The sequence below is a fragment of the Thunnus thynnus genome, chromosome 1 (assembly GCF_963924715.1).
Source record: "Thunnus thynnus chromosome 1, fThuThy2.1, whole genome shotgun sequence".
Classification (NCBI taxonomy): domain Eukaryota; kingdom Metazoa; phylum Chordata; class Actinopteri; order Scombriformes; family Scombridae; genus Thunnus; species Thunnus thynnus.
The window spans coordinates 5,694,331-5,718,655 of record NC_089517.1 but is presented as its reverse complement, the minus strand read 5'-3'; the positions used below and the strand labels follow the sequence as shown (position 1 = coordinate 5,718,655).

Genomic DNA, 24,325 nt, shown 5'->3' with positions numbered 1-24,325 from the left:
AATGTGCTTTAAATGTAAGTGATGGAGGACAAAATCCACATTTAAAAGTTGATGTGAAGCTTATATGAGGCTTCAGCAGTCTGAGTTAGTCATATCAAGTGGATATCTGACACATCTACAGTCTTTTTAGCATCAAATTCCCTCTTTGTGTTTCCCTGTTGAGCTGCGGTGGAAGTATAGTAACAAAAAGAGGAACTTTGACACTAAAAAGACTGTAACGTTGAAAGATATCTACTTGATTTGACTCATTTGGACGATGATGCTTCATATTAGCTTCAGATAAACTTTTAATACACTTTTGTCCTCCATCACATACATCTTCTAATGGTCAGTATGAACAGGAGGAATGATTACAGCAAGAAAAACATGTTTCACTGCTCATTTGTGCTCCTGATTGTTGTTTTAAGACACTTAAAAAATTGTGAACTCGTCCTTTAATTTAGCCTGAAAGGAGATTCTGATGGCCTTTATGTAAAATCAGAGGCAAAAGGCAAACGAATGATAATGTTGAAAAGTTAAAGTCACATCACACATGCGCAAATATTGGTACTGGAAAAGTTGAAGAAACTTTGTGAAAGATTAACGATGTAGTTCAGTGAGTGATGGCAGAGGAGGAATGAAAACTAACAGCAGACATGAGGGAAGAGATTATATGTTGGACTTAATTAGATTTGAAATCACGGTCTGGCTCGCAGTCGTTTCCTTAAAAACGACGGTTCGCTGCTTGTTGTCGGTTGTATCACATTTGGAAACGTTTAACAGAGCTTCCCACTAAAACCCAATACAAAAGAAATCAATAAGAAAAAAGCTTAATGTGTTTCGAGATCATTTGTCAGGATTAATGGGTGCAGGGAGTATTTGGATGTTTGGCCAAACCAACACAGAGATGTTCTGCTTGTGTGAAGTGTGAATGTGAACTACAACACACTGCTGCCACCTACTGGCAGAAACACTAACAGCATCCTGTAACTTCAGACCACATCACTTAATACACAGTATAGAGTTTTATTGTTTATATTAAATCAGAAAGGTAAGCACTATAACATACGTTACAAACCAAGAAAATTTTATATCTTGGGAGGGGAAAAAAAAAAAACTCAATGAAATTACAAAAAAAAAAAAAAAAAAGTAGTAACACTAGTGGACATAAACATTCTTTAAATAACAGAACTGTACATTTTTAATATGCAACTAAAAAAAAAAGAAAAGTAAGACACCAAAAACAAAAACAAAATAAAATAAAAAACAACAACAGAAGTGAGACTAAGTGACAGAAAAAAAGAACCACGAGCAGTTGGTACCAAACAGAACTAGAAGCTAAAGAGAAGTCGTTACTAGCTGGAATATGAAAAAAAGTCAAAATACAACAAAGTAAGGCAGCAGAAGGCAGGCGTTTAGACAGCAGGAAACAGGCCGGGAAACGTTTCAGATGCATTCAGACGGAAAGAGAGAGAGAGAAAAGAGAAGGGAAGATTTAAAACAGCAAAGTGGCTCCATCACTTAACCCCCACAGAGTTTTACAAGAGACAAGAGAGCAGGTAAAAACGTATAATAGCTGAATATAAACTCTTATAAAAAAAAAACAACCTCATGATACCCAGAAACACCCCTCTTCATTTTTTGTATTCGACAAATAAAAATCACACTGAATCTCTTTCATACACTCCAAAAAAAAAACAAAAAAAAAACACCCCGCAGTCCACACAGTGCAGGTTTGACACCTTCTGACTGAGAAGTAAAAAACAAAACAAAACAACAAAAATAAAAACACAAACAGTGCCATGCAGCGTTTCGCCTGCAAATCCAAAATGTCGCGAGTTTAAACGATGAGTTCCTTTACGACGCTCTTGTTCTCCGACTGTTGACACACACTGTGGACACTGGACACATGTAATATTGTGATTTTTTTTTTTTTTTGTTGTTTTTTCTTATTTGTTTAAATCAAATTTTGATCCCCCAACATTGTGTACATTACAAGCTGCATAATGTACAAGATGCACCTGTTCAACAGGTTTCACTCATCATCAATGGAAAAAAAAAAAAAAAAAAGTTGCATAGCTAAAAGAGCAAATTGCTCCAAATCTTTTTTTTTTTTTATTCTTATAAACAATATTAAAAATAGCTCTTTGAATTGCAGTAATTGTATTTTAATTATGATACACAACAGGGGACACTTCACGCCCTGAACGGCCGAGTCATTACATCATCAACTGTAAATATGAGCTTGTTACAAAAAACATTTCTATCGGACTACACGGTCAAAGCCCAGAAAATATATATATATACTTTTTTAATAAATTTTCTTACATCAAAATGTAACATCTGCTGCTGGTACTTTGAAATGTGTGTATGTGCACTGACTAGACATATTTAGTCACATAAAGCCTCACTTTTCTTTGTATTAATGGCTTCGTTCAGCTTCTTTGGGTTATCAGGTAAAAACAAAAACAAACAAACAGTCTTACCAGGGGTAAAAAAATCATCACAATGTGAACCAATTAGTGCAAAAAAGAGGTTTAAGTGCAATGTTACATGATGTCCGATGTCCACATGATTACAGTCTGCTCTCTGGATGAGTCACTTTGACTTTTTTCAGCCACAGAGGAGGAGGAGGAGGGGGAGGAGGAAGGGATGGAGGGGGGGGGGGGTTTACTGTACTGCCGCAACACGAGGACAGAAAGCCGGATGCAAACAGATACTTGGGACATAATCGATCCACAGTAGCACAGCGCATGCCCTTATTCACAACCAGATTTTTTTTTTTTTAAAGTACAGTACAAGCGCCGTTACAATTCGGTACAAAAAAAAAGTAAAATAAAACATATGCAATGAATGTACATAGAAGTATCTTTAAAAACATGTCAAAAAAATGTTAAGTTCCATTTTTTTTTTGTTTTTTTGTTTTTTTTAAATCTTTTTCATAAATGGATTTGTACGCCGTCCCAGTGCTGCCGGAAGAAATCACAGCCGACTCATCCGTGTCCGAGGAGGAAGGGGGGATATCCATCAAATCATCAGGAAAAAAATATATATATAGCATTTACTCTGCACATCTTTTTATTTCTTAATTAGAAATTCAAAAAAAAAAAAAATCTATACTCTTTAGTAATATTTACTTATTAAAATCTCATCTTTGTAAACAGTTTGCCCTTTTTGTCGTCTAGTTTGAAAATACATTCTGATCAGACTGTCAATTGAGGCCATAAAATCTGTGGCAAACATCTTTTAAAAAATAATCTGATACTAAACAAAAAAAAGCTTCAATCCCTCTGAGTCTTCATTTCTACCACGATCGTTCAGGAGCCTGAAGTAGCCACGGCACATCGCTGCCAGATGTTTTACCAGCAACACGTATCGCTGCTCCAGCTGTGAGTCGCTCACGTAGTTGTGAGGAAAAAAAAAAAGTAAATTGTGTGTGTGTTGGCATTTCTGCTGCTCTTCAGCGATGTGATGGGGAGGGGGGGGGGTTGCTATGGTGTGTAACCATGGCGACGAGGTTGCCATGGCTTCGGGGGGGCTGTGAGCTGGTGATGAGAGAGAGAAAGAGAGAGAGAGAGAAGCGGGAGGGCTCCTCGCTGGATTGTCTTTTTGGTTGGAGGAGGTGCAGAGTCTCAGAGCTGATTTGTTTTATTTTTTTTTAACCACAAACTGCATTGATCCGCCTTATTAGAAATAAAACGTCTGAGAAATATGATCAGAAATTATGATGAGAAATATGTTTGTTCAAAAGTCTCCTCCTTAGAAAGCGTGTGCACGGTTCACATTTAATGAATCTTAGTGGCAGTGGATGCATGCACAGTGGCCCTATAGAAAATGTTTGCATGCATATTCAGATTTGTACACTCTATACACTGCAAATTCATGTGTGTGTGTGTGTGTGTGTGTGTGTGTGGGAGAAAAAAAAATGAAGAAACGTCTCTTTCTTGAAACCTGTGACGCTCTTTAGGCTCAGAGTCTGTCGCTGCGGAACGTATCCTCCACCGACGGGTCCGGCAGCACCATGTCGGGATCGCTGAGCATGCTCAGACCGTCCAGGCTGAGAGGTTCGATGCGCAGCTCGTCCTCCAGCGGGAAGCCTCCCTCCGAGTCGAAACATTCGGGCACCGTCGAGAGCGCGCTGCTGATGTCCTTTGACAGACTGGGGTTGGAGTCGTCTGGTGGGGGAAGGAGGGAAACAGATGACGGCGGGTGAATGTTTCTTCCAGTCTGGGAAAACACTTCCTCTTTCTGTAATAACCGGTCTCACTGCTCTGGCTGTTAGTCATGACTACTCTCTCTTTAACTCTCTCTCCTCTTAGTAATGTCTGCACTTTCAGCAAAAACAGATCGGAATCCCGAGGTGTGTGTTGTGTTATAATCTTTAATCTATCTTAAAACTCTCATTTTTTATAGTAACATCTTATAAATTAAAGCTGCAGTCAGCGTTGGTCGGGACCTCGCACTCTGGCCTGTCGGGATCAGATCATTTTGCTTTTTAAAAATGAGGGATGTTTCTTGCGAGTGTGGTGTGCTTTTATTGTGAAAGTTTGATTGACAGGATGAGAATTTCTTGCTCACATCTGTGTCATAAATATGATGCAAGTTTTGGGCCCATTCACTTGAATTTCAATGAGTAAATTGAAAACTCTTGATGAGTTTGTGTGTAAAACAAATTTATTTCCTGATTTTCATCGAGTCTATTTTTAGGTTTTGCTCGACTCTGCAGCTCTGTGTAGCTTTTAGCCTCCTTTAGCTCATTGTTTTGGTTCTGCTGTACGTTTATTGTTTCTGTTAAGTCTCTTATACATCCAGCAGCAGTCAGCTGTTTTCAATCACTGTACTTGAAGCGTCACATGGCTGGATAAAGGTACTGTGTGTGTTATGCTTTATCTTCCCTCTAGAGGCTAAAATCAATTAATGCAGCTTTAAATAAACAAACTAGAACATTCTTACAGTGAGACAAAACAAAACACACAGTTCCTCTGAGGACGCACCGCAGAGACTCACTAGCTCTTCTACAGATCACGTCTCGTACGTGGGACTCACCGGTGAGTATGATGTTGGGCAGTCCTCCGCTGCAGTTGGAGTACAGCATGTTAGACCTCATGTGCATCGGGTCCTGCAGGTTGCCATGGCTGCCGCCCAGCCCCGTGAGGGCCGCCTGGGAGTAGTAGAGAGAGGAGGAGGAGGAAGGGTCGAAGCAAGAACCCCCCGCCGTGGAGCTCATGGCGTTTTCCAACAGACTGAACTGGTCCAACTAGCCGGCAGATGGTGGAGAGAAAACACAAAGCGTTAGCCAGCTGAGTTATCATCATGGTTACCCCTGGCAACTTGTTGTATGTGATGTCTTCAAGTGTTTTCTAACAACATCTACAGTTCACCGAGAATCTTATTCACACTACAACTGACAGCATTTAATGAAAATCCATTCATAAAATATGTAACATCGATCCTAACGGGGCAAAAACAAGCTTCTCGGTGATGTTAATGAGACGTTTCTGCAGAAATTCACTCGATGTACGGTTGTTTGAGCTTGTTTGTGTAAAAAAAAAAAAAAAAAAAAAAAAGATGTTGTAAGAAGAAGATTCTGCTTTGAGTCACGGTTTATTGCAGTGCTGATTTTTCTCATAACAAACGTTGCAGATTTTCACATCCCCATTTACTTCATCTGTTGGCGTCACGGCGCTGCTGATGAGGAAACGCTACACCGAGGATTACGCCGAGCCAACGGGTTTTGCAACATGAAAACATTCACAAAGCCTTTGAGTTTTGGTGTGTAGAGTTTATATTACTGGGTAGAAAACAGACCGAGATCTTGTGCAAGAATAATATACATTTACTTAAGATGTTACAGGTTTCTGCTTTGAGACTTCTGACTAAATTATGGTTGCAGAAATCTTTGCTGTGTATCCAAGACTGAATGAAAAGTCAAACACTGCAGCACATTTAAATGAAAGAAGATGGAAAAATGGTTTAATTATGAAAAACAAACCTGACACAAAGCTTCATTTATTACACTGTAAATTAACATGAATCAGACTTTTGGCTTCATCTTGTATGTAAATTGTGTTTGTTTTTATATGATGCATTGACTCTTTCTCACCTTAATATTCATGTTTTCATAAAAGGTCGTCTTTGAACTTCTGCTGGTTAAAATGTGCCCTTCTGAAATTAATGTTTGGCGTGTTCCTGGTTAAGTTTGACTCTGTGTGTGTGTGTGTGTGTGTGTGTGTGTGTGTGTGTGTGTGTGTACCTGATAGGCGGAGGTCTTGCTCTGGCGATTGGAGTACTGCGGCTCCATGAAGGGGTCGTTGAAGAGCGTTGCCATGTTGTTGTGCTGTAAACGAAGAATAAAGTCCATATTGTTGTCAAAATTGGTAAGAAAAGCTAATTATCTGCCAGCTTTCTTCTTTCTAAAGGTGAACTATGACATATGACATGTAAATTAAACTATTCTTATCAATGACTCACTGAGGTGGAAGAGACCAGGGTTCATTTATAAGGCTGTGACTACCGGGACTATAATTAAAATCACATTATAACCAAAAAACACTTTATCTACCTATTACAACTGTTAATGATTAGAACTCAACCAGTCCAAGGTATTAATGTCTTTGGTTTTTTTGAAACATTTGCAGGTTATTTTTATGTTGTTTTGGTCTATTTAGCAGGAAAACAACTACACAGTAAATGTGATTGCTGCAGTTAATGCGGGTTAACACAATTACACTGTTGAATCTAATCTTCTACACTAATTTCTACCCTGCAGGGAGATGGAAACAAATCAACAATACACATGCACAAACACTGCTGCACAAAATTATATATGTGTGTTTGTTTGTTAGTCCATGTGCACACACGCACTCTGACAAAGAGCGTCTTCATGGCACTCACTTGGCTCGTGTTGAAGTCCAGCGGGATGTTCTGCAGAGGGGAAACAGGCTGCTGTTGCTGTTGTTGTTGTTGTTGTTGCTGCTGCTGCTGCTGCTGCTGCTGGTGCTGATGCTGGCACTGTCGGCCCTGGTCCACTGCATGCTGGGATTGTTGGTAGAGCGGATAGGGTGGGGGCGGCTCCCTCGGCATGTTGCTGGTATCCAAAGCAACTCCCTACACAGGAACGGAGAAAGCCAGCAGGAGTCACTAAAGACCGACTGAGGGTTGAACGGAGACTTGAAGTTGATTCATTGTGATTGTCATGTCATTACTCAAATACGTTCTCTCAATCAAAACGGCTAAAAACAAAAGCACCACTGTGTGTTTTTGGCAGCGGTGGAGCTTTTTACTCAGAGGTTGGATTCTTTCATATTATTGCACATTTCCTCTTGTTACTAAAGGTTTTTTTTTTCTAGATTTAGTTCTGGTTTTAGTATTTTTGACATAATAAGGAGGTTCTTTTCTCCAAAATATTACTTTGCAAATTGCAATGACATCGGAGATGCTCGGAAAGCAACAAATCAACTAAGTTACACAAAAAAAAAAAAATGTTTGTTCATCTACACACATGAAGAAACTAACATTTCTTAAACTTGTAAAATCCAGTTTTACAGCTCCTTAAATAACAGGTTTTACGACGTATTAAATAACTGACAGTCTCAGTGTGAGGTGTGTACCTGCGTGATCGGGGACAGCGAGGGGGACATGGTGGGAGACAGCTGCTTGGCCAGACCTCTGCGCTGCTCGGCACCGGGGGACAGGGTGAGGGGGCTGATGGGAGCCGGCCGTCGCCGCGGGGAGTTGCTGGACAGACGCAGGGACGAGTTGATGGAGGGATTGCTGAGCGATGACTGCAGTTGGCAGTTGTTGAGGGACGCCTGAAGTGAGGGGTTGCTCAAAGAGGAGGAGAGACCTGCGGGACGGACGATAAAGAAACGTTACAGTGAAACAAATAAAGCAGCTGTGGATCCCGAGCAGATACGGGGGCCCTTTTGAAACCGAGGAGAACATGTGGAAGTTATGATGCATTATATACTCAATTTTCCAGCATGCTCTCCAGTCCCCCCCCTCACCCACCCCCACACCACCCCTCAACCCCAAAAACACTAAGACTTTATTGTGTGGCTGGGGAGAGAGAGAGAGAGAAAGGAAAATGAGAGGACAGAGAGAAACTGAGGGAAAAGAACAGAGCTGATTGTAGCGAGCCAGAACGGGGTCAAAGTTCCCGTGTCGCTCTGGTGCTCGGCCAAGCCGAACTGTGCTCGACATGAGAGCCCGACCACACATACGCTCGCAAAATACAGAGAGAGAGAGGGGAGCGGTGGTGGTGAGCGGCGGGGCGGGGGGGGGGGTGCGATCGGACACAGAGAGATCATTCAGTGAGTTATCTATAATGTACGGTCGGCTGCTCAAAACACTGCGGCGGCGAGTCTACAGCTGAAAACAGACTTTAAGACTCACTCAACAACAGGTAGACTGTTGGAGTCGTGTTGCTAGGAAACGCCTCAAATCCTGCAAGAGCTCAAATTCTCAGAAGTGACATTATCAAAGCAGTGAAAACATGCATCTTACTAGAATCCAGTGTGACAAGTTTTGCGATAAAAGGCAGAGAAAAAAACACCCACTTTGGAGGAAAAAAAGGAGGGATGAGAGATGAAAGTAAACTTTACAGAGAGAGAGAGAGCTGGAGGAGAGTGAGCGAATTATCAACTCTCCTGCTATGTGATGTCACCAGTCCCGATTCTGGTTATATAATAATAATAAATAAAACATGTTCAAACTAATCTTAATGAGAATGACAGGCGGCGACCGGGTGTCGTGATGTCCTGGCGGTTAAAAGACGGGTTCATACTTCTTCAAACTTGTCTTAAAACAACAGTCGGGAGCCGATGAGAACACCGAAACAGGTTTTTCCTCGCTGGTAATCATTCCTCACTGTTCATACTGACCGTTATAAGTTCCCCTTTTTAAAATGTGCTTAGTGAGAGGAGATGAAATCCACAGAAAGAAAAGTATTTTAAAGTTTATCTGAAGATAATATGAGGCTTTAGCTGTCTGACTTAGTCAAAACAAGTGGATATCTTCCATCTTTGTGTTTGTGAAGTCAAGTCAATTTTTATTTATATAGACCGATATCACAAATCAAATTTGCCTCGGGGGGGCGGGGGTGGGGGGGGCTCTTTGCAGTCTGCGAAGCAATACAACATCCTCTAAGACTCTTGAGTGGAATAAGGGAAAAACTCCCTAAAAATCCCCCGTCTGTTTCCCTGGACAGTGTTGCTCTGTTGAGCTGTATTGGAAGGATCGTAATAAAAAAAAAAAAAAAAATTGGCACTAAAAAGACTTTGAAAGATATCAACATAATTTTACTAATATGGACAGCTGCAGCTTCATACGAGCTTCAGATAAGACTTTTATATGTGATTTTTTTGAAGCACTAAATGACTGTGTGGCCTCCATCACTTACATTAAAAGGTTTTTAACAGCCAGTGTGAACAGGAGGAATGATTACTGCTCATATAGACACCTGACTGTTGTTTTAAGACACATTTAAAAACTGTGAACTCGTCCTTTAAGATGTGTACGTACCACATATTGTGATCAAAACACCCCTGTTTTTTGTTGCATCTATGGATAAATCTATGGTGTCACAATATGATTATCAGGATAAAAAAACACCTTCTACATATATAAAACCTGTAACAAGGGGTCGACGTGTTGCGCTCCACTCACCCTGTGAGTTGCCGATGCCTAGGTGCATCATGGCGGCCGGCAGGTTTCCAGTGCTGCTGCCCCCGCTGAGGTTGGGGTACCCTCCATTGTCCTCGGGGTCCAGCGGTGTGGAGAGGGGGGAGGGGAAGTGCAGGTTGCTGAGGTCGGGCAGTGAGCCGCCGGTGTTTAACGAGCTCTGGTAGTGGGACAGACCGGGGTTCTGCTCCGGAGACGGAAATATACTATACAGAGATAGGAAAAACCGGTTTGACTCATCAGGAACCGACGCTCATGATCGATTTGTTTCATATGAATATTGCACATAATTAAAGGTGGTGTCATTAATCAGGCTGTCATCACTGTTTCACATTGATGAGATTGTTCTAGCCTCTTTCTTCTTTTTTTCCCGCCTACTCTCCATTTGCTGGATTATTTCTCTTAATTTCCATTTCTGCTCATACGCTGCTTTAACAGCATATGAGCAGCGACTGTTACTCATTGTTGTCTGTCCCCCCCAACCCCCCCTCACACCCCCCTCCCCCCCATGCACACAAACTGGCACATCACAAAACAATGAACAAACGCTTGCCTCCACAAACAAACAAAACACACGTGTCTTTGCTGTCAGAAAAAGAAAAAAAAAAGCATGAAATAAGAGGCCGCTCGGCGCCTGCTGCGCGGGTCATAATGTTCTGCCTTTATTCATCGCTCCGTACATCAATCACGGATTTCCACATTAGACGAGAGAGGCGTCTTTTCTGGGAATCTCAGTTCTCTTAAGGCTATTTAGAGGACTGCATTGCTTTCTGTATGACAACAATAGATGCACTAAACTATGCTTGATCCACACGGTACAGAGAGGAAAAACTGCTGCTCTAAAGCGATGGAATTGCAAGTTAAAAAAAAAAAAAATGGAGACATCCGTTTGCCTGTAAATCATGACATGACACCGGAGGTCATCCGCGATGGCAAGACAATGGTATTTGCAAACTGCTGTTAAACAAAGCCGGTGGAATCTGATTGTAATAACAACTCTGTTCCTCTTGTTTTAAACAGGGCTGGAGGTGTAAAGAGGAACACAGACATCCTGTTTGATGAGGTGGGGATGTGCGGCATTTCATTTCTAGGATTCCATTGTGTCTCCTGACGGGCTGCGGCCAATGGAAAACACCTGTATCCTATTTTGAGCCATTTGATTTGGGGGGTACAGTGGCAATAAAAAATGTTTTGTGTGAAATTACATCAACGATCCAGATACGATGGAATAACATGTTCAAATAAGCAAAAAACACATTTTTGATCCTTTGACGTACTTGATTCCAGGCACTTCGCAGGATTTAGGCCTCGATGCCAGAGTCTGGACCTGAAACACAAAAAAAATTACAATTATGTCACAAATTATCTGAGAAATACATTCACACTCCTCGCTGATCTTAACACATACGCATATTGTTTCCAGGCTTTCTGGCGATGGAGGATATAAAAGTATTAAAGCATTAAGGAGAGGATCGACAACAAAGACAGCGTTGTGGCTGCTGCCGGGATTCGTGCCATCTTCTAATTAGCGACGCACTGATCTGACTTTTTTCTCTCCAGATATCTCAGCGTAATATCTGCCAATATGAAGATTAAATTAGATACCAGTGCTCTCTATTTAAAATCTGTGTACCTCCTCCCTGTTGGAACCTTATTTTAGGAGGTAACACGAGGCCGCCGGTGTGACTGTGAGTTAATGTAAACGGTTGTGGAAAATTCTTATTATGAGATAGATAAAGAATTTCATGTGGATCAATCCCGTAATGGCTGATAACCGATCTGCTTAACACGGTCAGTATGAGCGCTGGTACTGATTCTAAGTATCAGACGGGTGCATCTCTGTGGGTAATGACCTCCTTTAAGGATCGGCTGAGTGAAGAAGAGTCTGAACCGCTGGTGCATCCCGGTAGGATGTAATCCTCTAACGCTGGGATCTGCCGTATCCAGACATTGATTGTCGGGAGTGAAAATGACTGTCGGGCGTTATTATGATCTGTCGTTTCAAATCAAGAGAAATGATTCTGTGTGTGTGGAACAAAAACTAGTCTGTCAGTTTTTCACGTCTAGTTCGACAACATGCGAGATTTCCTCCATTGTTGTTGATTCCAGACATGTGTCTCTGGCTCGTCCTACCTGATCACTTTTCTATGGTCATGCAGGACAGACTGGTTCAACCAGTAGTCTGATGTGCTTCGATCAAATCACAGCAGGAATTTAAGGCGCCACAATCACCTAATAGTGACCATTCTCCTTGTTCGTCAACAAACAAACCAACAGTTAGTTGATGCTGCTAACAAGTATCGTGTGTGTGTGTATCTGAATCCTGATGTATCTTATTCCTCTGTAGACCTCCATTGTTTTCCAAAGACTACTAACAACATGTGAGGGAGTCACACCGCTGCACCGGTTTCATTTCATCATTAAGAGTTTGGTTAGTTTGTTTAGAAATGACTCCAAAGACTAATAACAGCGATCACGTTTTCAGTCTCCGGAGAGTAGTTCTGTGTTGACGGACACCACTTAAGATGTGCGGGAACATAGTCGATATTGTAAACAATTTCTATTTTTCCACCTCATTTTCGACTTGTGTTAAGTTGGCTCCGTACCCGACTGTGGAAATACTCGTAAAACACGATTATAGATACAATAAAAATAGAACGATGTCCCTCTGGATCCTGTGTTTTGTTGTAGATGGCTGGAGGAAGCTACAGTACCTCAGAGTCGGCTGTTGCCCTCAGACTCTCCCTCTCCGTACATCTCTGTTGTACTTCCTCCTCCTTCAAACATATATTCATGCTTGTTGTATCCATCAGACTCTGGCCCAGACATTGTAAATTGTTTAAGAACATGTAGGACATGTAAAAACATGTCTACGGCACAGAGGAATAAGATATATGAGGCTTTGGATACACACAGACGACACTTGTAAGTACATCGATTCATCGTTGGTTTGGTTTGGCACATGAGATTTGTTGACAACAAGGAAAAAAATACAGATGTTATGCAGTCTTGTCTCGACATTACAGTCGCTCAGTTTGGAGTTTTCGTCGTTGGCATGGCGACAAAGCAAGAAAAAGTAAAAACAGTCTCACCTTCTTGGCCTCCCACAGCTGCTTGGGAAGGGGCTTACTGACACCTATTAGACTCTCCTCGTTAGTCAGGGTGGGAAAAGAGAAGACTGCGGAGAGGAAGGTGCACTTTAATTAAAGCATGTGTTCCACAGACAAACAGATGCGAACCATTTCTGAATGATTACTGAGAGGAAAACGGCTCAACTCACTGTCTCCAGATCCGTCCACCTCTGCCTCGTTGACGCTAGCTGCGTGCCAGCCTCCACAAGAAACAAATAGAGAGACAGAGATGTGGAGGGAGGGGGGGGGGAGGGATGATCAATGGAGAAATAAAGAAAGACATAATAAAACAAAAGGCAGAGGAACATTAGAGCATATTCAATATTAACCAGCTGTTTTGAATCCAGGCGTGTCTGGGGTGATAATTAGTCCTTCGGATAGTAACGGAGCCTTTTGGGATGCGCTCCGCAATTACTGCGCAGTTTCAGAAATGTAACAGTTGGGCATCTGGCATCATGTTATTAGTCACAGAGATGAGGGAAAGGGGGGGAGAGTTATGTGGGGGGGGTTGAGACATACATTGTCTTTTCCTCCTTTTCACTTTTTATCTACTCCGTGCCTTACTCACGTGTTGAGCAATAACACTTCCTGTGCCCTTTATTACTTATTAGGAAAATATTTCCTGATGTCTCCTCATTGCTCAGACTTAAAACTGAACTTCTCTTACGTTAGCTCTCCTTCTCTCAGAGGCCGCTTCGCTTTGAGAGGCGGCTTTACGGCCGTTGTAACAGACGGGACGATGAGGCGTAATTTTCATTTCCCTTTTCGAAAGGTGTCTAGTTGCTGTTGCTGGTAGAGGCTGCTACTGGGACAGAAACAGGACAACTGGGATGGAAAATAGCTGGCTTGTGTCCCTGGCTGGATAACACACAGAATGTAATGCACTCTGTGTGTGTGTGTGTGTGTGTGTGTGTGTGTTGTAAACGCACAGGATTAAGAAAAAGAGCTGCCTACTGCCTACTGCCAGAGCATACCAGCAATCAAAAGGGCCCGTCAGCTGCAGAAGTAACGTTAGATCTCCTCTGACTGATGCGGCTTGTTTTTTTTTTTTTCCGTTCACAATAACTAGCGGAGGAGAAATCGCGCAGCTGAAACTCCTCTCTGCTTAAAGTGTTTCCACCCCGGCGGGGTGACTCATCGCTGTAATTCCTAGTTAGATGCTTCTTTAATCAGCCGGAGCTTAACACCACTTGAAACCCACTGAAACCTTGAAGAGGTGTCAACGAGGCCCTGGGGCTTCACGGGGCTCCTGAGACGGTAGTGGGTGAGGCGGTGAGGCAGCGTCTCTCGTTCCCTACCGTGAACCGGTTCGCTGTCACGGCCTCTTTGAAGAGGAAAGGATATTCAGCCTGTGCAGCTATGTGTAGTATGTGCTGCTGGACTCTATACGGCAGGCTGGCTATGCGGGAGGACTGTGAGGTATACACTATGTGGCAGACCAGGTCACCTTTGGGGAAATGTAATTATTTACTTAGATATACAGTCTAGGTCAGCTGGCAGCTCTGCACTGAATGAGGCAATGCAAACAATAAGCTGATGGACAGAAAATTAATCAGAAACTATTTTGAAAATCAGCAAGAAATCAACTTGTTACAGCTTCTTCAATTGGAATATTTTGTGGTTTCTGTGATGTTAAACTGAGTATCTTTGGGTTTTAGACTGTTGGTCAGACAAATAAAGATGTTTTAAAACATCCCTGTGGGCTCTGAGAACTTGTGATGGACCAAAATCGAGAAAATTTTGGTAGATGGATCGTAACTGAAAATAGCTGCAGCCATGTGCGAGAGTTTCACGGGATGCTGGTGCAACAGAGAGCAATCATAAGCATGAAATACACACGGGGCCACGTTTCTGACCAGGTCTAAGGTCAACCATTTAAACACAACACGCTGTGATTCATATTTCTTCACTGTGTCGATTCTGTTTGTATGTGAAACTCACACTTGGCCCCCCGATCTTAAAGCAATATCCTGTTTAAACTTGTTGGCTAAACACAGCGAGCGGTAATGCACCGGTGTCTCATCCACTCCGCACTTCATCAGCGCTGAGATCAGACAAAAGCCACAAACACTGTCAGAAACACCCTGGACGCTGGGATGGAAACAGCCCAGGAGAGAGAGAGAGAGAGAGAGAGAGAGAGGCACCGTAAGGGACCGGGGGAGAGCGAAACGAAAAGGGGGGAGGAGGAGGAGGAGGATGAATCTTTCGTCTTCAGGGTTTGATTGTTTCTTTGGACCAATCATTGTTCGATTACGAATGTATAAACAGAACATTTTAAAACCAACAAAGGACGGATGGTGATTTGTGTAACTGAGCTCAAGAGTAGCTTGCAGGTCTGAAAAACAGCTGGCTGGCTGGCTGGACTGTGTTCTCTGTTAATAAATGACCAGAGGAACAGAAACACAAACACCATAAACTAGCATGATTACTATGACATGGGCCTTGTATAGGAGCAGCCTGCATACTGAATGTGACCATGAGAGGTTGAAAAACACATGTGAGCTCTGTGCTTTAATAGTTGTGCTTTCACCTCGACTATAAAAGTATTAGGCGCTGGATTAATCCTAGAGGTGACATCTCCATACTCAAGTAGATCTTGATTAGTCTCCGTAGGCTGTTTCCTGCCTGTGCTGGTGGTGAATATTACACCTCTGCTCTTTATGGTCGTTCACTCTCGATCCAAGTTTGTGTCACATCAGGTCAGCAACACATGTACATGCACTTCAGCCTAATAAAAGTTCAAGTTGAGCAGAAACGTATATACATTACTTTAAATGGTAAATGGCTTTTATCCAAAGTGCTTTACAGTGTTTCTGCTGAGCGCTAACATACAGGATTACACTTTTTATTGGGGCTGCAGCTGACTTTATTCATTTATTGATTCATTTTCAGGTTTGTTTGTTTTTTAATCAATTGTTTTGTCTACAAAATGTGAGAAAACATTAAAAAATGTCTGTTGCATTTCCATTATGTCCTTGAGGATGACATCAAATGTCTTGTGTTGTCTGACCAACAGTCCAAAACTAAAAGATAATCAGTTTACAATGATGTAAAACAAAGAAAAGCAGAAAATCCTCATATTCAAGAAGCTGGAATCAGAGAAATTTTGGCATTTTTTGGCTTAAAAAATGACTTAAATGATTACTTGATTATTAAATTAGCTATAATAGTTGCACCGGGGTTTAAACTGGGCAGTTATGCACATAGAAAACAGAAAAATGAAACTAAACAGATGGAGTTTAAGGACATGATGTGAGATACAAGCCTCCATGAGCTGCTGGGACTGAAGGACTGAAGGACACATTATAACAAAACCATCTCTTGTAAGAAACTATCCACCAAAATTCATATTGAGCTGGCTTTGTCATTAAAACACAGCTAAACAAACACACATTATTTATGAGTGTATGTTACTCTCACCATTACGCTGGGGGGGACATCGACCCATCTGCTGGTTCATGCCAAAGGGGTCCTGAGGGTTTGGGTTCATAGCACTCGTATGAAGAGCAGAGTCTGAGTTGGTTCTGTGTAGGAGGAGGAGGAGGAGGAGGAAGAAGAAGGAGGAAAATTATGCGAAATGTTCCAGCACCTTGGACAGAGGCAGAGAGATTTCTCAGGGCCGTAAGGTCAGTGAGTCATTCTGCTTCCTGTTCTGCCTCCACACAGGCTGCATTCATCTGCCAGGCTCACGCTGACCTCACACATCAACACCCTCACACAACACCGCCGCTAAATCTTAATCAGTCTGTGATGTGAACACAAACGTTTCGGCTCGGCGATGAAATGATAATCATCTTAAAACACTTCATATATACATGCTTTTGATTCTCATCCATGAAAGTTCTTCACATGATATGAAGATCAACTCTTTTATCATACCAGAAGATTATATTCTTACCACGTTTACCTGGAATGGGTTTTACAGGAATGCATTCCAAACTAAATTTGGCCACCAGCTGTTTCAGTAAAGAAATATCAAATATTCAGCATCAGGATCAAATTACAATTGACAGCTAAAGATTATTTAATATGAAATAATGGGCCTCATGCAAGAAAATCCTCATATTCTTCACCTTTAATTCTCTTTTTTCTGTGAGGTTTTCTTGTACAAGTGTTGATCGGATTCACCAAACTCTCTTTTCTCTCTTTCATCATCATCCCCAAAAATCGTTCCATTTTTAAATATATTACTTCAAGTCCTGTTTTTCATAAAATCAGCAGATAAACGTAGCTGAGTCGGTGGTTGTGTTAGAGGACAGGAAACATTTAGAAAATGTTAATGCAGCTGCCGGCGGCGTGTTGTCAAGAGCGGTGCTGTGTTGTGACAGAAATAAAGAGTTAGATGCTAAAGCGAAGTGCTCCGTAAGTTAATACGGGAGGCAATAAAGGAATGTGACAGTAACAGAGATGTTAGAGGAGAGACAGCGGACTGTCGGCACGGCAACACCAGATAATACTGAACAGAGAGCTGCAGAAAGACCCCGAGGCAGCTATAAACTGCTGTGCCAAAATAATTAAATCTATAAAAAAAATAAAAACCTCAGTAAATTGGCAAACACAGATGATGATGATGATAACATGATGAACAGAATATAAATTGTTTTAGACATATATTTTAATTTAGTTTCTGTATCATATTTAAACCCCAAATTCAGGTCAAATTAGTGTTTTGTGCCCTGCAGAGAGAGAAAGACTGTTAATACGTGACTCATGGACAGGTCTGGACCAATCATGGATTTTGTTCGTTCATCGGAGAAATTTATAAGTAAGAGAAAAAAGCCACAAATTCTCTTAAATCACTCACATGTGCCGTTTAAGAACAAATCTGCTCTTATGAGTGGTTCTTGCATGTGACTCATTGTCTTATTAGTTGTAAATATCTCTATAATAAAAGAGAGAGAGAGAGAGTTCAATGTGAACTGTAAATTCACACACTTACACCAGTCTCTCTCTCTCTCTCTCACACACACACACACACACACACACACACACACACACACGAGCCAACCCACACAAACTCTTGAGCCCTATATCACTCCAGCTGAGAGCTTTCTCTAGTGCTCTCCATTAAACCTCGATGGCTCCCTGCATGCGTCATTCTTACTTCCTTCTAGTACGTTGTAGCCAATTGTTGTTATCACACTTATTCCGAATTTGATGCTTTCAAAGCTGCTCGGTTTGACTTTATTCTGTCAATGAAGACAATTAATTTATCCTTGAAAGCATCTGAAGAATTTTATTTGGCTCTCTGGACAGATTTAAATGTGTAAATGGTGTAATTATGTCACATAACTAATGCTACATATTAAATATAATGTAATAAATAGGGAATTCAATCTGATCAAATGTGGGACTGATGACCAAAGCTAATAAAAGCTAACATTGCTACATTACATCAACAGAATGGTGTCAGCCAGAGCACTAACTAAAAGTTGGCAAAGGATGATTGAATCAGGTTTTGTAGTCTTGTTTACTTCTTCTTTAATTATATATTTACTGATTTAAATAATTATTTTACCAAATTGAGTCTGTATTTTATACAGTGAAATAGTTTATACTGTTGCTGTTTAGACCAGTCAGCATTTGAGAAGTTTGGCATCATGTGGTTTTGCTGAAAAAAAATGTTTATATCTCTTAAAGTAAAGGATTGAGGACGGTATGGTTCTGCTCAAACTCTGGCACATAGTCAGTGCTGGTATAGAAACATTTCCAGTGATACTCAGGTTCTTTGCATGTGTGTTTATGTAGAAAACTGACTGGTTTTAGGGCTTCCTATTGTTTTGAAAAGCAGTCAGCCCACACACTGAAGCCATTTCTTTTACAGCTGGACTCGGTGACCACACACAGCATCTCAGAAGAAGTCCTGTTGTCCTCGGAGAGAAGTTCAAAACTCTGAACCAAATCCAACTGGCCCTCAGACGTACTTGTGCCTCGATGCTTCCAGGCTTAATGCAACACTGAGATAAACATCAGATGCTTCTGTGTTAAACACACTGAGGTGTCATTGATATTAATCTTCTTATTTAACTCTTGGTAAGACAGTAAATAAGCATATTTTCCCAAATTTTGAAGTATATGTTTACCACCGCTAACAATTAGCATGCATGCTACTTCAGGTTGTTCAAAACAAAGCAGTTATTTTGTAAATTTTGAACAATTAAGTTTGGAGCATGTAATCAGAACTCTTCTGTGTCTTTGTCGACACAAACCAGACACTGAATTCAGAAAAACAACACTTTACAAATACAGCACTTTGCAGAGGGATGTAAAAAAAAAAAAAAGGCTGAAAGTAAGAAAATGTGAATCGTGAGCCTGGATGTTAGTCTGCAAAGGAGCCGTGAGTCCTAAAGCTGGGTTAGTAAAGAGAAGATACTACTGATTAATGTTTCAGAAATACCAAACTGGAAAGATGAGTGGAAAACTACAAGGAGAAAAAAAAATAATGAATAAATCAACCGTAAGAGTCTTTAGAAGAGCCTCTGCGGCCCTCTATCTCAGCGCTTCAAAAGGGAAAGAAAGGAGAGGATTATTGAGATGTTACAAATCAAGCAGATTTACGAAGGATAGAAACCAGGATATTACGTAGCCAGCAGCGATTGCAAAAAAAAAAAAAAAGACAAAGAACGGAATTGTCGGCCGCTGTGTGAGCAAAGGATAAAGCAGTGAAGATAGAGACTGAGGGGAAGAGAGAGAGGAGAGAGAGAGAGAGAGGGGTCAAGGGTCACCTGTTGAGTTGTGATATTAATCTAAACCCCGGCCGTTTTTCCTCAGTCCATGGCTGCTGTTCCCTTCAAAGAGAGAGACAGAGGAAAAGAACCACAGACAAATTTACTGGGTGAAAGAAGAGACCCCTGGCTGCTGAAGGACGAGAAAGTCCTGCTCTTAAGTTTGTGAAGAGAAGAAAAAGATCTTGTTAAAAAAAAATAAAATAAATGATTTGTGTGTGTTGGTGCATGTGTTGAAAGAAGACAGACCCTGGAAAAAAAAAAACACTCAGATGCAGCACAATACCATTGTATATCCGAGGAAAAATGGAAAGACAAAATAAATTAAAAGCAGAGGGAGAACAAATGAGACGGAAGAAAGGAAGACAAACAACAGGAGTGCTAAGAAGAAGGATTACTGGAAGCTAAACCTGCAGCCGTTCTCCCCCGTATCTAATGGGGAGAAAACCGGTGAAACGCAGCCAGCTCTCTGGGGGAAATGACTGGCCAGAAAGAGAAACGACATAAACAACTCGATGTGAAGAGTCATTGTCGGAGCCTGAAACGACGGAGTGGGAACAGTGACTAAGTGGATTTTTTTTTTTTTGAAGCGTTCAGCAAAAAAGGGGTCTTGACTCTTCCTTAAGACTGAAAGTGTACTGAAGCGACCGCTGTTGCGAATCGTCTTCTAAAAATACATCTAGACTGCAGAAAGAACTCGAATGAACTTCCTATTTGTGAAAGAAAGGGGTTTTAGTCACTACACAACCTTTGTTAAGCCGTGCTGGTTGTCATGTTCCTGGAATGCTTGCTTACTAGATTGTATCTACAGAATTTAGGAAATGTTGTTTTTTCAGCGTTAAGCGAAGGAATTCAAAGCCGGTGCTCTGTGGCGCTCGGGCATAAAGGAGATTTCTAGTTACACACGATTTGGGGTCTTATTTTTGGCTGCAGTTTCTCTTGACTTATCATTATCAGATAAACTCCTACTCATTAAAGTAATTGCTGAAATCTGGGAGCATGGTGAAGAATGAAAGCAGCAACAGCAGTCACACCATCAGACAGGTTGTACACAAACCGAACGTTGGGCCAGATTATCTGCAGCGCTTTATGTGAAGGTGGAGTTAAACTGACAGCGAGTGCCAGCGCGTGTTTTTTGTGATGTCACTGCAGTCCCAGATCTCAGCAATTACCTTGATGAGAACAATGTTATTATTACTATTAGAAATGTTGGCCAACATGGCCGGATCAACAGGCTATGGGGCCCTGGGGCAATAATGTTTATGTCCCCCCCACCCCCCAACCTTTCTCCCACATGTTCTCCCATGTATATCCTGTTACCTTTAATTACCATGTATATAACATGAGGTAAACTACCAGCCAGCTTGAGCCCTAGAAACCAACCAACGTGTCATCTAGTTAGATACATAAACATACTTGGATATATGCACCATGTAAACATGACATAAACATAATTAAGGAAGGTATTAAAACTGGATTTGCACACGGGGCCCCTCTACAAAACGTATTAGCAAAATAACTGAGCAATTATTCAAACTATCACAATCTATGTGCCACTAAGTGATCATGTGGACTTGCACAGGAATACATCATAATTATTCTTTACAAAAACATTGGAAACACTTTTCTATCAAGCAGAAATATGAAACAAGGCTTATAACCACCTTAAAAAGCTCAACATAATGTAGCATTAAAAGCCTGTAGGTCTCCGGTCATACAACAGGGGGCAATCTCTGATATGTCCTTTCATGTAACATTGACGAGCGGTGTAAAAATAGACAAAACTACAACACAGACAACCCCTCCACGTGTGCCGAATCACCTGGTTAAGCCACTATGCCTGTCACTGAAGGGTGTAATAACCTTTATTTAGCCTGAGATATACGACGTAGGCTTTGGAATGCAGATGAGCTGCGGCACTCCACCCATCCGACAACAAATACTGTATCACTCCGACACAATTGCATGCTGATTTTGTTTCCGTTTGTTACCACCGTGAGTTTTTTTTCTTTCCAGCTTCTCTTCTTGTTCAGAAAGGTGTAATGATCTTAAATTAAACACATGAAACTGATTTAAGATTTTGACAATCATACAAGCACATAATATACACCTAGAATCATAGCTCAGTCAACTTTGTTAGCCAAAATAGTCAAGATGAAACACAATCAGACAGACTGACGGTTAACTGGGGTAAACTAGTTGAATATTATACAACATCTGATGCTGACCAGTGCTTTAAAGGGAACATACGCACATTTACGGGTCTATATTTTATTCTGGGACTCTACTGGAATATCTTGGCCTGATTTACAGTTAAAAGAACTCCATAAAGAACTTATTTATGCATCTAAACTAATGCCTTTTTGTTTTAAAATGCATAATTTTTGCTACTTTTACGACTAGCGTCCACATTACTCTGGTGTTTTTGAACCCCTAAAATTGAGACTTTTGCTGTGGTTTAGTAGAAAGGACTTCAAATGTTTTGCCAGTGACTTTACTCATTATATTAATATACAGAGTATAGTATATACGTTGATATACCTAAATATAAATACAAATTCACCATTAGTGAAGATTAAGCTATTTAGAATGAATATATAGAACATGCTATGCAAAGTAGTTTGGTTCCAGCTCACATGTATAATTCAGTTCATGTCTCATACTTTTTAATTTATTTATTTTTCTTTTTACAGATGGCTGAGGGTGGAAGAATTAAGGTGTGGGACTACTTCACCAAGGACCCATCTGGTACACTCATCTGTAATATCTGTGCAGGCTCTGTCAGTCAACGATCAAACTGAAAAATACAACCAACTAGTGGGCACATCTTAAAGTGAAACATAAAGAAGCCTATCATGAGACACGTGATAAAGCAGCACAGCCCAAAGAAGACAAAGCTCCATCATCAACAACACGGCCCACACTCAAACAAGTGTTTGGTAAGACCACAAAGTGGACCCCACCCGAGATCAAAGGAGCTGGAGAAGTCGATCATGGAAACAATCACCACTGATATCCTTCCTTACGCAACTGTGGAGGGTACTGGTTTTAAAAGATTACTGGCCGAGGCAGAGCCCAGGTACCCTTTGAAAAATGAGAAGCATTTCTGCACTCAGCTGATGGGCCAAATTCACTCACAAGTTGTAACAAGAATAAAGCAACTTCTCTCTGTGGAAAATGCAGGAAACAGCATTCCCTTTACCACTGACTGTTGGTCTGGATCTACCGAAGCCCTCATGAGCTTGGCTGCTCATTTCATAGACAGTCCAAGTTGTGTTGAATGTGAAGGCCATGTCGGGGTCCCAAAAAGTGGAACACATCAGCAGATTATCCTGACCATGCTTGAGGAATGGAACATTGGTGCAAACATGGTAAAAGGCATGAGGCTTGTGGAGATTCCTGACCTGAGCTACAGTGCTCATATACTTCAACCGATCATTAATGATGGTCTCAGCTCCCAGAAGATGGTGGTGAACATACTGGCCAAACTAAAAGTATTCTACATCCACCAAAATTCTTTCAAATCTTTATAAATTAATCTCCAATATAGATAACAGCATCCTCCTGCCAACTGCTAAGCTGGAAAGAGATTTATCCCTCCCCTCTGACACCAACCTCTGGACATATGTCTGCAGAAATTAATTTGAAATGACAAAGAATACAAGTCTACAACTAATCCAGTATAAAATCCTCCATAGAGCACACATCACTCAACATAAAATGCATAAAATGGGTCTCTCCAACACAGATAAATGTTCACAATACACTCTAAGCACCACAGACCACCTCCACTCCTTATGGCTCCACTCGTGCAACACATTTGCTTGAAGGTAACACAGAAGCTGTCCTCAGTCTTGGGTTGCAGCATTCCCCTCTCTCCCTCATTACGCATACTTGGCGATTTATCGTCGGTTGAACTTCCACCAAAACACACAAAACCCACACTGGTTGCCCTAGCTATCGCCAAGAAAGTCATTCTTACAAACTGGAAAACCAAACAAACAGTAAACATCAATCATTGGTTAAATCTTCTCACAGACCATATATCAATGGAAAAAAAGAAAACAAATGTTACATTTTTTTTTGTAAAACTTGGATTCCATTCATCATAAATGTCAATCTTAATTTTGCCTGTTAGCAAATGCCAGTAAACCAGCCACATCATACATATGCATGCATTCATATACACGTCATACACTCAACATTTCACTAACAAACTGTCTCACAATTTATCCCTCAACACCTCATCCATTAACACTCTGCTCATTTAGAAAGCTAATAATCTACCTCCTCCTTCCTTTGCTAAGTCCTTTCTCGTATTTATTATATGTGTGCATCTTCTTTTTTCCTCTCCACCTCCCCCCATATAAATACTACTTTACCCACCGCAACTAGAATAACCATTGTTTTGGTCACCAGCATCATTATGGGCATCAAAAATAGATCATTGGTCAATTGGCTTTATACTTACTCAATGGTTGTTTTTTGTTTATTTATATAATTTATCTATCTTTTGTTCTGTTTTATTCAACCATATCTGAATGATGGGACCACCTTGGACTGGCCCCTGGTGACTGTGGGAGATTTGGGGGACTGGACTGGTTTGGGACAGTGTGGAGTCAGAGGACCTGATCCCTGCTAAACCCCTCTCCAAATAGAAAGCTGCTCTTCAGACCCAGTTGAACAGATTGTTCTAAAGGCAACATGCAGACAACCCACCCACCCACACAAACACACACACACCTACCTACACACGTGTACCACAATAAATAATTCTAAGCCCAACATTATGCTTAGCTGTTCTTATTA

The 24,325-nt window shown here is 41.2% G+C and overlaps 1 protein-coding gene across 4 annotated transcripts in view; it reads right to left on the bottom strand.

Annotated features, from left to right (window-relative positions):
- Positions 1-991: 991 nt before the first annotated feature.
- The window catches only part of crtc3 (CREB regulated transcription coactivator 3), a 50,558-nt gene continuing 27,224 nt past the window's right edge, over positions 992-24,325 (bottom strand). The window contains exons 5-15 of one of the 4 annotated variants that reach the window (XM_067610350.1): positions 19,517-19,579; positions 16,212-16,315; positions 12,941-12,991; positions 12,753-12,838; positions 10,938-10,987; positions 9,646-9,866; positions 7,590-7,825; positions 6,874-7,086; positions 6,233-6,316; positions 5,026-5,236; positions 992-4,154 (exon numbers count right to left, since the gene is read on the bottom strand). In XM_067610350.1, the coding sequence (XP_067466451.1) occupies positions 3,949-4,154; positions 5,026-5,236; positions 6,233-6,316; positions 6,874-7,086; positions 7,590-7,825; positions 9,646-9,866; positions 10,938-10,987; positions 12,753-12,838; positions 12,941-12,991; positions 16,212-16,315; positions 19,517-19,579 (1,525 nt within the window). In that variant the 3' untranslated portion in view covers positions 992-3,948. The remainder of the gene's footprint in view (positions 4,155-5,025; positions 5,237-6,232; positions 6,317-6,873; positions 7,087-7,589; positions 7,826-9,645; positions 9,867-10,937; positions 10,988-12,752; positions 12,839-12,940; positions 12,992-16,211; positions 16,316-19,516; positions 19,580-24,325) is intronic. The other 3 variants (XM_067610437.1, XM_067610523.1, XM_067610609.1) reach the window with 3 other exon arrangements.